Source organism: Sceloporus occidentalis, unplaced genomic scaffold (assembly GCF_023333645.1).
Source record: "Sceloporus occidentalis isolate IW3139 unplaced genomic scaffold, rSceOcc1.0.p SCAF_3, whole genome shotgun sequence".
Lineage (NCBI taxonomy): Eukaryota > Metazoa > Chordata > Lepidosauria > Squamata > Phrynosomatidae > Sceloporus > Sceloporus occidentalis.
The window spans coordinates 85,705,258-85,719,152 of NW_028316983.1; the positions used below are offsets into that span (position 1 = coordinate 85,705,258).

General features: G+C 37.2%; 1 protein-coding gene across 8 annotated transcripts in view; it reads left to right on the top strand.

The window, feature by feature from the left end:
* Window positions 1-13,895, top strand: part of NFIA (nuclear factor I A) — a 573,426-nt gene that overhangs the window by 177,927 nt on the left and 381,604 nt on the right. For all 8 annotated transcript variants that reach the window (XM_089515284.1, XM_089515288.1, XM_089515285.1 and 5 more), the window contains exon 2: window positions 4,716-5,247. In XM_089515284.1, coding sequence (XP_089371410.1) covers window positions 4,716-5,247 — 532 coding nt within the window. The remainder of the gene's footprint in view (window positions 1-4,715; window positions 5,248-13,895) is intronic.

Below are 13,895 nucleotides of genomic sequence, written 5' to 3' on the forward strand. Positions count from 1 at the left end.
AGAGATCTCTTTAAGCCCCCCCCCCCCCTTTCTGCTTAAATAAATAAATCTCCGCATGCAGTGCGAAACAGCGACTTGAAAGAGTCCAGGCAACTTTGCTTGGTAACTTCCACTGGAGAAATAACCCGATTTGGCACCGCTTTAACTGGCTCAAGGCTATGGAATTCGGGGAGCTGGAGTTTGTTGTGGGCCCAGAGCGGAGCAGAGGAGTTATATCTCCAGTGGAGATGCAGCGCCCTTTTTAGCTCTTCAAACCTGCCCACCCTGCTCTTTCTCGGGCACACTGCCTCCATTTGATAGCATATACATCTATCTTTCCCCCACATTGTATACTGTATCCCCCTTTGTGTAACTCCGAGGGATCTCTTCTATACAGAACTCTGTGGCCTCCCACTTTTCAAGCGTGGACTCTGTTGAAAGTGTATGGCACATGCTTTTCACCATTTCACTGTTGTGTCTGAGGGGCCAAAGCCTGGTGTGCAGAGGACGTGATGCTGGGTCTGGATAGGAAACACTTTGGGACCCAGGGTCTCCAGAATAATTTCATTCCTCTTCAATTATAGTTGACTCTCTTTTGGAAAAAAAAAGAGGGGGGTTCTGCCTTGTATGTTTTTTGGTGCTGCTCTTTGGCTGAATAGAAGAAGGTAAGGGTTACTGCATGGATAACTTTTGGATAGTTTAGTGGTGCTCAGCAGCAGACCCAGCCTCCCCTCCCCAACCTATAATCGATGGGCTTGAAGTTGTAACCAGAATTGCAACATAACCCACTTTGACTGAGTGTTGGACAATCTTAAAGTTGATTATAGACAGAAGATGCCTTTGGAGCACATTTTCAGCTTCTGTACTGTTGCCTTTCAAAGGCATGCTGTTCTGAAAAGTTTTGTCTGACTTGGGTGAACTCAAGGTAGGAGTCACCCTGTGTTGATTTACTCACCCAGAATATCAAATGATTTTTGTTCACAATACACATCCCCTGCCAAAACAATCGACTTTCCCTCCTATTCTCTATAACGCACAGGGCATTCTGATATTTTTTTAGCAGGCCCAGCCAATGCACTACGAAGATTTCAGATATATTTCTTTTTTTATATCTACTATAACTAATGTTCGAGTCATTATGCTGTAAAAGTGATTTGCGTTCTCTTCGCACATTTAGGAAATGGTGTTTAGGGATTCAAAGACACTTTTATAAAACGTAGCAGGAGAGTGGAATATGTACAGCCATATTACAGATGACCTATAGGTTCCAGTGTGAAGAAATGCTTAAGTTGTTGTAAACGTTTCAGAGCTTATGTCTCCTTTAAATTTGTCCAGTGTGGTTTGAGAATTGATCGTAAAGCACATTTATCCAGCTAATGGAAATGGAAGACTGGGACAAAGTATCTGTTATAGGGTTATCGTGCTCCCTGTGCCTTCCATGATGGGTGATTTACCTGTTTGCGAAATATCATATGGTATTGGCTTTTCATTAACAGATAATTGTAGACAGACAGACAAATATACATAGGCTTATGGTTTATAGAAAATTTCAGCACCCTGAGAGTTTATAAAACTGGTTTTCAGTGAGAACCGTGTAAATGTATTGTTACCAAAGCTTTCCAGAACAGAGTGTGGTCAGGGCTAGGATGCGTAGTACTCCTTTTTCCTCTCTCCTTTTTGGCAGCAGCATTTTACAGGTATATATCAACAACTTTTCTTTTGTGATTCAAAATGTAGCTGCACAGCTATGGAGCATAATATCACAAACCTTAAAAAAGATCACGAACTCACTGTTGTTTATTCCCCCTTTCCGCAAATGCTGGAAGACATTTGGGTGACGGTTGAGATATTTCAGTCAATTTTTCCATTGTTCAGAAGGGTATGAATGAAACTTTTGGAGAACTTTTAATTTTAATTAGAATTTAGGAAATAAAAGCATGCCCCCCCTTATTTATAGTGATTACTAATTTTAGTCTCTATTCGTAATTCTATAGATATACCTAACCCTCAGTTTGTCTCAGTTGTGAGTACTGTATATGTTATTGGGCTTCCTTTCTAGTCCAGTCACAGCAACACTTTGGAGGCTTGTGTTTTTGTGAGGAGGGGAAGAGACTATATTTGAAAGTTGGTTGAGAGTGTTCTTTGCAAGCAGTTAACCCCTCATATGCCTTTTTGAGAAATGCCATATGAATAGCAGCCCTTATATTAATAGTCAACCTGTTACTGTATCATAACTGGATGGCCTTGCACTAGATTTTGAGGTTTATCTAGACCATTTAAGTAGCTTACCCACCCCCTTTCAGCTATAGGCTCAACTCAACATTACATGAAATGGAACCATAGTTTGGAGGAGAAAAAACTCAGGTTTAGGGTTAAGTTGTGAGCATATGGAATGATAGAAATTCTTTGTAATATAAAGTCAAATTGTGTTTAAGAAAACATAAAAGATTCGACGGGGTCATTTATCTTGGAATGAAGTGCTAACAACTGTTTTGTGTGTTGAACAAGATAGGCATTCAGAAAGTGCTCTTCATTAGTCCAAATTGTCTCAGTATGCATCTAAAAGGCCTCTAAAGTATATTGAACATAAGCAAGAGTTTAATTTCCCCTTTGTGGAAGCCTCTTTTAGAGAGAGGCTTCGGTGGCTTAGTTCGTTTCTGAAAGAGCAGAACATGTGTCTTTTCTCATTTCTCCCAACCCTCGCCCCATCTACTTACTAAAACTGTCATTATCATAACATTTCCTTTTTGTACTTCTTCAGGTATATATCAGGTTTCTGTTTAAGGTGACTTGTGGAAATCACTTTTAGTGACATGTTTATTTGCTACATTAAAACCATCTAAACTTGCATGCCTTCAATATCTAGCAATAATTTGTTTTGTTTCCTATTGTTTTAAAGGGCTTTTTTCACTATATAAGGATTCCCCCCTTCCATCTATCATTTTTTAAAGATATAGTGTATGCAATTAACTAAGGACTAGAGAGGAAAATAACATGAGGTTCAAATTGTGAAAGTTTTTCATATAGTATAGTTTGACTACCTTTCCTTTCCCTTCTATATTTGCCGGAGCAAAGTAATGAACTTTAGAGACCCTTAAAAGCACAATGAAAGGATATCCATTAAAAAGTCTGAAATTATTTTAATAATGCTTATAGTTTGAGATTACAGTATATAAATCAAGGAATCCAGCTGAACTAGACGAAACTTGCCAGCGTCTTCCCTATCTGAAGACATATAAAAGAGTACAGGATTAAGACTGTACATAGGAGAAAGACTGCATGGTATTCTTTCGGTTTGCAAAAACATATGCAGACAGTGATAGCACCCTCTACAAGAACAAGTTGGATTCATTGGGGCAAATTATAACCTCTTTCACAGCTGTGTGTTTGGAGAATCAGGCATTTACGTGCGCTCTTTTCTTCTAGAGCTACTTTTGTGACTAATTGCATGCTGATGGTCCTGTTCACAACCACTGTATTTCTAGCGACCCAAATTTACAATATTCATGTTGTTATTTAAAAGTTTACTTTATGAATGTTCTTGTAATATGTTCACTGATAATGGACAAATGTTTATTCCCCCCCCCCCCATTTTTGAAAAAAGGACAAATTAATGGGCTATGTATAAAGTTGGGTAGTATTTTCTATAATAGTGATTTATTTTCTCCCATAATTCATTTGGAAATTGTACCAAAGCAGACAAAATTTTGTGATGTCCAAGTTTCTAGCTTTGTTTTTCTTTTTTCTTTTACGAAATAAAACTAACAGTGTATTCAAGCTCCTCATTGTATGTAGTACACTAATTTTATTTCATCTACAGCAATCAACGCAGCCTTCTCCCTCTGCTGCTAAAACATAAATTTCTAAGCTTATACTTTAATGTGTAAGTTTAGGAAAATCTGGCAAAAGGTATTACTGTATATACCATTACAGTGAACACATGTTAAGGTTTTTTTTTAAAATGTATCCAGTTGTAATTGAAGTTCTTTTACATAGTACTTACATGTTAAGGAAGATTTTTTAAAACTATACATCAGGCTTTTATGTACCAATACTGACTGGCATCCAGATGTTTGAGTTTTGCCACATTGGCAGATATGTGCTATACTGGCCTCTCCAGTCATAGAATGGTCAAGAAAAGAGCATATAAATGTTCCCCTTCTTTGAAATTGGATTAAGGTCACAATAATCTTTTTGCAGACTTAAATCAGTGATTCTAGAATTTTCCTATTGACTTAAATAGGACTATTGTAAAGTCAGTGGTTTGAGGCTTACAACCCTACATCCTTAGCCGAAGTATATTTAATCAAAAGTTTGTGCCATGGATTTTAATAGGAATTATTTCTGAATGAACATGATTAGGACTGGTGTGCCAGGGTTTTTTGAGCACTTATGTTTCTCTATCTATCTATCTATCTATCTATCTATCTATCTATCTATCTATCTATCTATCTATTTTTAAAAAATTAGGCCTAGTGTCTACAGAAAAATTGTTTCTGTAATACATTTCAGAAAATTGTGTCCCATCTTCAGCAAAGGTATATAAATGCTTAGGTTGTAACCTATGATAGAGACTGCAGGGTTTTCATCCTCCTTGCATTCTAATAACTCTCAATCTCTTATGTATAAGTTACTGCTTGTGCGCAAATAAGTTGTAAGGTGATAATAAGGAAATCACAGATCTTTTACAATGCTAGTTGCACTTTGTTTTAATACTTCATTTTAATTATTTCCAGGATGAATTCCATCCATTCATTGAAGCACTTCTTCCCCATGTCCGAGCGTTTGCATACACATGGTTCAACCTACAAGCTCGAAAGCGAAAATACTTTAAAAAACACGAGAAGCGTATGTCAAAAGAGGAAGAAAGAGCTGTGAAGGATGAATTGCTGAGCGAAAAACCTGAGGTCAAACAAAAATGGGCATCCAGACTTCTGGCAAAGCTACGGAAAGACATCAGGCCTGAATACCGAGAGGATTTTGTTCTAACTGTCACAGGGAAAAAACCTCCATGTTGTGTTCTTTCCAATCCAGACCAGAAGGGCAAGATGAGAAGAATTGACTGCTTACGCCAGGCAGATAAGGTCTGGAGATTGGACCTTGTTATGGTGATTTTATTTAAAGGTATTCCGCTTGAAAGTACTGATGGCGAACGCCTTGTAAAGTCCCCACAGTGCTCAAATCCAGGGCTGTGTGTACAGCCGCATCATATAGGAGTTTCTGTTAAGGAACTCGATTTATATTTGGCATACTTTGTGCACGCAGCAGGTAAGTGCCTTTATCCCAAGTTCTTCAACTCTGAATACAGTTTTGACTTTATTACCTTAGGTCAAAAGTTTCTGCTGGTCTAACATAGATATGCTGTGTTGGTTGGCAGCATGGCTGTGGTTGTGGTTCATGTGTACGCAGTGGTGGAAAAGAGTTACATGTGAAGTGTAGCATTGTTCATAAAGGCCATTGTCTTTTCTGCATATGTAAAACATATTGGCAAAATATTTTATGGCCTGGTTATAGAATGCAAAACAGGATGTTTACGTATGTTCTATAGAACTTATTATCTAGAAGTTTTAAAATTTGGCCATTTAGGGAAATAATTAATTGTCAGTATTTCTGTGGTAAGCCCAGTCCTTACATGGGGCTGAGTATGCAAAACATGGCCATGGAAGAAAAAAATGGATGCATCCTCTTAGGTACATGATTGATTTTAATTGCCACAATTAAAGAAAAGCCCTTCTGAAAGAGAGAGGACAATACAAAATTACCATTTCAGCAGTTGCTGCCTGCATATGGAATGTCATTGATTCTAAAGCTATACATAATTCTATAAGTATTAGTATATTAGTACACAAGCAGCTACAAATACTGCTACTGAGCAAAATTATATAGTTTGCAACAGACATTTAATAGCCCTTACTGTTTTAGGCAGCTCTGGAGCTTTTAGGTTATTAGGGTTAACAGTGGCAACAGTTTGACCTTTCAAGGCAACCCACTGGACTTACTGTAGGTCATTCATATGAAGAACAGTTTGGTGGAGAATTACAGAGGAGAATCAGCTTGCATTTATGACCTACAGTTGTAAGTGCTAGGTACCCTAGTAGCTTGGATGGTCTTATTTAGAATTGGTTGTGTAGTGATGTTTTTGGAATTGTTGGTATGTATAATTATAAAGAGAAGCTTTGGTCTTTATGCTATTGAGATTGTGTGCTTTCACTTTAGAGTATGTGATGTAATTATTTTCATAGTGTACTTCTGATAAATAGATTGAAAAGTATTGGTGATTTGATCCTTTCTAATGAGGTGGGGCTTTTGTTTAGTTTTTTTTAAAAAAAGAAATGTTGTTTCTGTGTTCATTAATTGAGTAAAAGTGTCAACAGGCTGGAGTCTCATCTTTGTTGTAGGGATTTTATGTGACATTTAATAATTACATATGACATTGGAATTAAACATGGAAAAGTGATAATCCAGTAAAAAGTTTAGTGCAAGACATTAAACAAAATTATAGTCTCTAAAAAGTAAATGGCATATTTTAATCTTTGTACACCTGTTGACTCAATTGTTTAAAGTTGATTTTTCAAATAATCCATCGAATTTATTAAAATTGTTCAAAGTATCATCTTAACAAAGCCCTGCTATAGTAATATTAAATGTTTAATCAATACCTTTAATCAAAACAGCTGATTATAAAACCTTCACCGAAACTATGGCTGCAATATAATATTGTTGGGGAAAAGAATAAGATATAATCAGTTGTCACACACACATACAGACACAATTATACAATTATTAATAATTAATGTTTTACACACAAACACACACACATATATAGGGATCATCTTTCATCGTCTAATCTTGTATCATAATCTTAAATTTTGATTTTTTTAAAGCTAAAAAAATAATTATATATTTAATTACAGTATTTTGCAGTATTTTGGAAGGTATTTTTGTGCGCTGTTCATTTGAAAATGTAAAACGCTTATATTTTAACTCCTTATTTTTCCACAGTTTTACTGTATCACGCATCCCATCCGTTCTGTGTCTTGTAGAGAACATTTCAGTAATGAAACATTATTAGGCAACCCTCATTGTTTGTATATGCAAGAGAATGGTTGTGGTTTCTTTCTTTTTCTCCCTGCTATACCCAGAATTCTTTGTCCCAACTGAACATAGGCCAAGTTGATAGTGATTGGTTCTTGCAGAGCTGCAGTAATGGCAACTTATACTGTATGCGCAACAAGAACATGATGAAACAAAGTCTTGGAGGCCCTTTGTTTTCAGTTATTCCTGATTTTATGTAACACATTTACTGCCTTTTTAGATATGGCAAGCAACTTGCCAGCATAACTGTATAAAAAATAGGTCAGTTGGTCAGCTTACATATAGCTGAGTTGAAAAGCATTTGCTATAACCCAAAAGCTCTACATGCAAGGAGCAATGTTTTTATCTACTTAAAAGTTTTGAAAAGTTGCCAGTATTGGCAGGGGAGGGGGTTCTGACTCCAAAATGTGCTTTCAGATACATGCCAAACTGTTGTGGCTTTCCACTCAATGTTCCATTATTTTGTACTGATCCAAGATATTTTAATTCTCAGGGATTTCTGATATAAGATGCCCCTTTACTCCTTAAATGCGTATTTGTAACTATTGCTTTGTGACCTTTTATTTATTGCCTACCTCCTACCTAGGAGCGTGACATAGTTGCAAGATGAGGAATAATACTTCTTTTGACATCACAAACATAAATTATTTTCATAAGAAAATGGCAAAGAAACGGGGGGGGGGGGGGTCTAAATTTTAGCTGACAAATATGTATATAGAAGGAAAATGAGGAATATCGCAATTTTCAAAGCAAGGAGGTGGCTAAATTCAGGTGTACTGAATTTGTGTTTTTGATTGAAATTTTAACATAAAAAAACAACAACAGGGTGAGCTGTGTTATTCTAAATTTTGGGTTGCTTTTCTTCTTTCAGTTCTCCAGGCCATGTATTAAATCACTAGTTGGAAAACTCGTGTGGGAGTGTAACATCAAAGTAATTTATGACCAGTCCTCTACCAGATGATCTGTATCAGGATCTGCAATATACTAGGCACGTGGCAAGGTCACCATTTAAGTTGTTAGGGTCATAACCTTCGCCACCAGGCATTTGACCTTTGAGATAAAGTTAACCTTTGTTCATTAGTAGGCACTCAAGCGAGAACTTCCTTGTTTGTTACTGCAGCAGAACAACTCCAGCTTCCATAGTCACATTGTAAAAAAAAAGAAAGAAGAATTCTAAGCTCAAGTATTAGGTTCTGTGAAAGGTTAAAAGATTTTTCTGGGTTCTTTCTTTACTTGCCTTTTTTTGGTGAGGGCAGTGCGGAGTGGGAGGCCTTTTCTAATGGACAAAACTAGCTTGTGTTTTGTCAGCCAGACAACTAATATTTTTTTGACCGTGATTTTAAAAGAAAAAGGGTTTACTCAGAAATAAGCCCCACTGTCTTCAATGGCTGTTACACCATAGTAGGTGTATTTAGGATTGCAGTCTTAAGCTGGCACAAAATATCTTAAAAACAAAAAACTGCACAAGGACATTTAGAGATATGACATTGATTTTTTAAAAATTGACTATGGTATATTATTTGAGTGGGCTGTTTTCTATAGCTCTTTACTTTTAAAAACTGAGTCCAAAGTAGTGCCAAGACCAATTTAATTTTGGTAAACTGTAAAAATCTCTTTAGTTCTGGAGATAATTACTTCGTGGTAGAACACACATCTTTTCTTAAACCAAAAATAAACCAATACTCTGTAGTACTGTATTTTAGAGCTGGATAATATTTGCCTGTGTGTGTGTGGGTATGTCCATTGAAGGCACACACATAAATATACAAGTCACCTGTTGACTTATGGTGACCCCATGAATTTCATAAGGTTTTTTTGGCGAGGAATGCCCAGGTGGTTTTGCAAGTTCCTTCCTCTCAAATACAGCCTATAGCACCTGGTATTTGTTGGTGTTCTCCCCTCCAACTACTAACTAGACCTGATCCTGCTTAGCTTCCAAGATCAGATGGGTTTTGGTGCCTTCAATATATTTAGGCCTGTAGGCTAATACAAATACTGCTTCTATAATAGATGAGATATTCACCACAATGAATCATAATAATGAAGCATCCTTCATTATATGAGCACAGCATTATAAGTTCTTGGTGACTGTTCTTAGACTCTGGAACTCTCTGCCAAGGGAGATTAGATTTTCTTTCCTGTTGTCCATTTTTATTCAGGCAAATGTTTTGCTTGTAGATCAGTCTATGTCTGAAAGCAGTCTAACCAGTTTAGTGCTTGGCTAAGTTTTTGAAAATGTGTATTTTATTACAGTACTGTTATGCATAAAGGCCAGGTATAAAACAATAAAATAAAATAAATCCTTACATATATACTTGGATGCCTTTGCAGTGTCTATGGTTGCATCCCTTTGTTTTGAATATGACATGTTCTCTTAAATGACACTAAAAGTATGCAATAAAAATGATCATTGTTGTATATCATTATGATAACAATTACAGACCATTTGATATTTAGAAGTAAAGTGAAAGCTGTTGTAACAAATAGTGCAATATTCACTGTTCTTGAAAAGGACACTGTTTTAACCATATAAAATATTTCTAATCTCATCAAATTATTTCCATAATTGTATAATTGTATCATTGTTTTGTAATGATTTAGCATTATAAAAAGTTTTTTCCCCTGATCAAGTGTTTGCTATTTCCTTTAAACCAAAGGACAGCAAATACCTTTTCTTAGACAGAATAGGTTATCCTTGGTTTGTAACTGCCATTGTGATTCTATCATATGATACTACAGTTATCCAGGATTTGCTGTTTAACTGGATGGCCATGCAGACAAACTGAGAACCTGCTCCCTCTGCTATAAAGCAGGTGTGGGGTCACAATGGTTTTTATGCTGCCCCAAATTTATTTATTTATTTATTCAAATGGTTTGAGTTGAATAGAAGAAGGCTCACTGCAAACATGATGCTATTCGATTCTGAATGTAATCTGTAGCATGAGGTATGTTGGATTTCCAACATCTGAACCATACGATGTGTTGAATTTAACTTCCATTGATTAACTTGCAGATGCTATGGAACTCCAGGTCTCATAATTTCTGACAGTTAGGGGCTGTGCAGCAGCCTCCATCTTACCCATACTGGGGCCACACCACAGCCCCGATCTGGACTTTCTGGGACCCAAAAAGGAGCTGCAAAAAGCTTTAAGGTGCTCCTTTGGTTCTGCGTTGTGTAAACACAGTGCCAGAGGAACACCATGACACCACGCAACATGTGGAGAAGCACACAGCATCATGCCATCATGGGGGCGGAGTCGGGGTGTGCATCATATGGACACCACGCCCCGACTCTCCTCCCAGGCCAGCCTTAATGGCTGCTCTGCACAACCCCTTAATCATGATCTTTACTCCTAACAGCAGCCGGAAAGCCACACGTTTCCTGCCTCTCCTTCAAAATATTAAGTACAGTGGACCCTTGTTATACGCTGGGGTTTGGTTCCAAGATCCCCCGTGTATAAAAAAATCCGTGTATGCTCAAGTCCCATTAAATATAATGACATAGCAAAATGGTGTCCCTTATAAAAAATGGAAAATTAAGGTTTGATATCTTAAATTTATTTTTTTTTTGAACATTTTCAAACCGTGGATGTTTGAATCCGTGTATAAAAAAATCTGTGTATAAGAAGGGCCGATTGTACACTGAGTCTGTGTTCCCATGCACACTTACCTGGGAGTAGGTAACATTGGATTCATGTTGATTAGACATATGTAGGATTGCACTGTAGATCCTCCATAACTTGATATTATATTATTCAGATAGCCTCATCACCCAGCCTCACTGTGTTTCTCCAGCAAAACGGTGGACATTTTATGAACAGTTCTTATTTTGATGTGATAATTTAAATATTTTGAATGCTCCACAGAAAGTGAAATCTTCATGGGGCTATAATTACCTTGTAGAGTTCTATGAAAGTAAAGGCTGTCCCACTCTTTCTAGTTGCAGAGTGTTTCATTTATAAAATAGGATTCTCTGCATAGAGCCTTCCTTACCACTGAAGAGAACGAGACAGCTTGGTAGTGTAGATATTGATGTTTATACCACACAGAGGCCTCACATGTGTGAGACATTCCTGAAACAGCTGGTTATGCATTATCATGTGCTTAAACCTTACTGATTTCAGTGGGGTTACACCATGCCCACCTTTTTCTGGATTATGCCAGATATGTATCTGTCAGAGCAGAAGAATATATTTGATCTGATATGTGAATGTTTTTGTGATGCGCACTCTCTTATCACTGCCACCAAAATAAATACTTATGTGATTGTGAGTCTCCAATCTGAAGCAGACTCTTTTAAAAGGCTTCTGTTTTAAACTACTATGCAATAATGATGGTAACATGGATGTGATTTAAAACTGTAGACAAGCTTTTATGAAGATAAAATCTAAACTTTATTAAACAAATGTTTCCAACAGATGTTACTTGAATAGTTTTGAAATAAGCAAGTATTTCTTAGTACAGTTGGTAAGATTGTTTTTTTGAATGTTAACTTTGTTACAAAATCTCAACTCTCCACAGAGTTTCAATGGAGTTTATCACACAGGTCACTTACCGCTGCCAAAACGTTGCCCAGGTGTTTCCCAAATGTTTCAGGAGCGCCGGAGGTGGGATCATCCATCGCGCTACTGAAACAACATTGGAGGTTTCCTGCTTCCCTTCCATCATGGAAGCATTTGTGGGGAAGCCTCAGAAAAGCCATTTTTATTAACAGAAGGGAAGCCTTCAATGATGTTTCAGTAGTGCAATGAATGATCCCACCTCCGACCCTCCTGAAACGTTTGGGAAACACTTAGGCAATGTTTTGGCAGCGGTAAGTGCCCTTTGTGATAAACTCCAATGTTACTGGTTATCAATGACACTCACACACACTGTCCTTTCCTGCTTATTCTCCTAAATCTACACACTAATAGTATCGCCACTCAGGCTAACTTTTATAACTCCCTCACTTGGAGTATTTATGTGGTTTAAAGTTCCTCACTCTACACATTAACCACAGTTCCCTCTCTGGAACACTTAAAATCTACCTCCTACTCTGGGCTCGGCAGAACCCAATCTGAAACCCTATCTTGTTCCTGCAGAGACTAAGATCCGAAAACCCAAGATCTACTCCATCTGCCTTTCTAAATTTTGGGGTGTAATTTCTCAGTCTTATACCTGAGACACTTGCACCCAAAACTCTCCAGTCACATTCCTGAGGGTCAGGTTTAGGAATCATGGATTTGTAAAACTCAGTAGCAAATTATTCCAATGACCCTTCCATTCACACATGATCAGAACTAGAGCTTGTAAAAGTTACTTTTGTGTTAAATCTGCAATATTTGCTGTCCAAACTGTTGAAGATCCTGTATCCAGAACCAGGATCTGGTTCCAGGACTCCCATGTTAGAATTATTGCTCTACAGTACACTGCAGAAAGGGATATGTATTCATCAGGATTTTCTGTTTTGGCAAGTTGAGGGGACAATTTCTTTGGCTAGCTGTAGCAGACTGTAGTTGACAGAAGAAGGATTTAGATAGGGACAACTGCATTCATTCCTCCTGCTGCTGTAATTGAGATGGTAAGCATCCATGCTAATTTGAATCCTAACGGTAGTGGAACTTATGAGTGTTTGCTATATCATGAACTGTTGGCACCAGTTCAGTCATGTGGCTAAGCTTTCTCCACAACAGAAACAAATAAAGCTGAGCAGCATGTAGGCTTTTAATATTTTTTTAGAATACTTCCAGGTGTTTTCAGGGGGAAAAAGTATTGCATGGTTTAAATACTGTTTCCTGTATCCCGAAATAGCAGATGCACTTAATCAGTAAGAAAAGAAGGTTCCTAGTGTAAACATTGTGGGAAGAAATTCTTTGAGTGGAGCCCACTGAATTTGTAGTCATAAGGCTAGCTCACCAGTTCAAAAATTGCCAGTGCTGTGGGCTATTTATTTATTTGCTTTATAGCCTGCTTTTCTCCCAACATGGGATCCAAGGCAACATATAACATTTTAAAAACACAATACAGTAAAAAAAACCTGTTAATAAAAAAGTTAAAAGACAACTGAAATTTCTATTTAAAACACATTTAAAAACAGCATTAAAAACAAGCCCGCAGCATTAAAAACAAATTCAGACAAGGCCTGGATTTCTCTTAGGTTACTGTATTTTTATATTTCCCTTCTTTTCCACTCATGATGAATAGCATTAATTTAAATCTATTTAAGGCAAGTGTGGGAGAAACCACAATCTTTGTTGTGGTCAGTGGTGTACACAGCAGGGTTGGAAGTTTCACATGATTGAGGACTGAAAGTAGAGTCTAGGAGACTTAAAACATCATGTCAGCCTTTTCTAAGACTTTTGTAAGACTCTGGTAAACTCTAGTACTTCACAGTGTAAGTAATTACTATTATTGTGATATCTGCTTATTGCCCTCACTCTAATTTTAAGTGCAAAAATGACAACAGAAACTAACCCATGCAAATTCTGCAAAAACCAACCATCCCTACAGCATAATAGAGCCCACAGTTACACCAAATTAAACTAACACAACCAGTCTGTAATTTGAAGCAGTGATGCCATCATTTTACAGATGATTTCCTTTGCTCCAAGAGTGATGTGTTCCTTGCAGCCTGTCTCACTGATCAACATATCCCTGACATCATCTGGCCTTTTTGTTGTTTTGACCAACTTGTAGGATTAGACCCAAATTGGGTCTTGCTGATGAGATCTATATTGGTATTGTTTTCGAGGGATTTTATACCAAGCATGGGCCATGACAAGTTCCATTGGGTTAATCAGGGTGGATCTGTGCAGTGTTGCAGGAGAGTAATCACTTGTTTT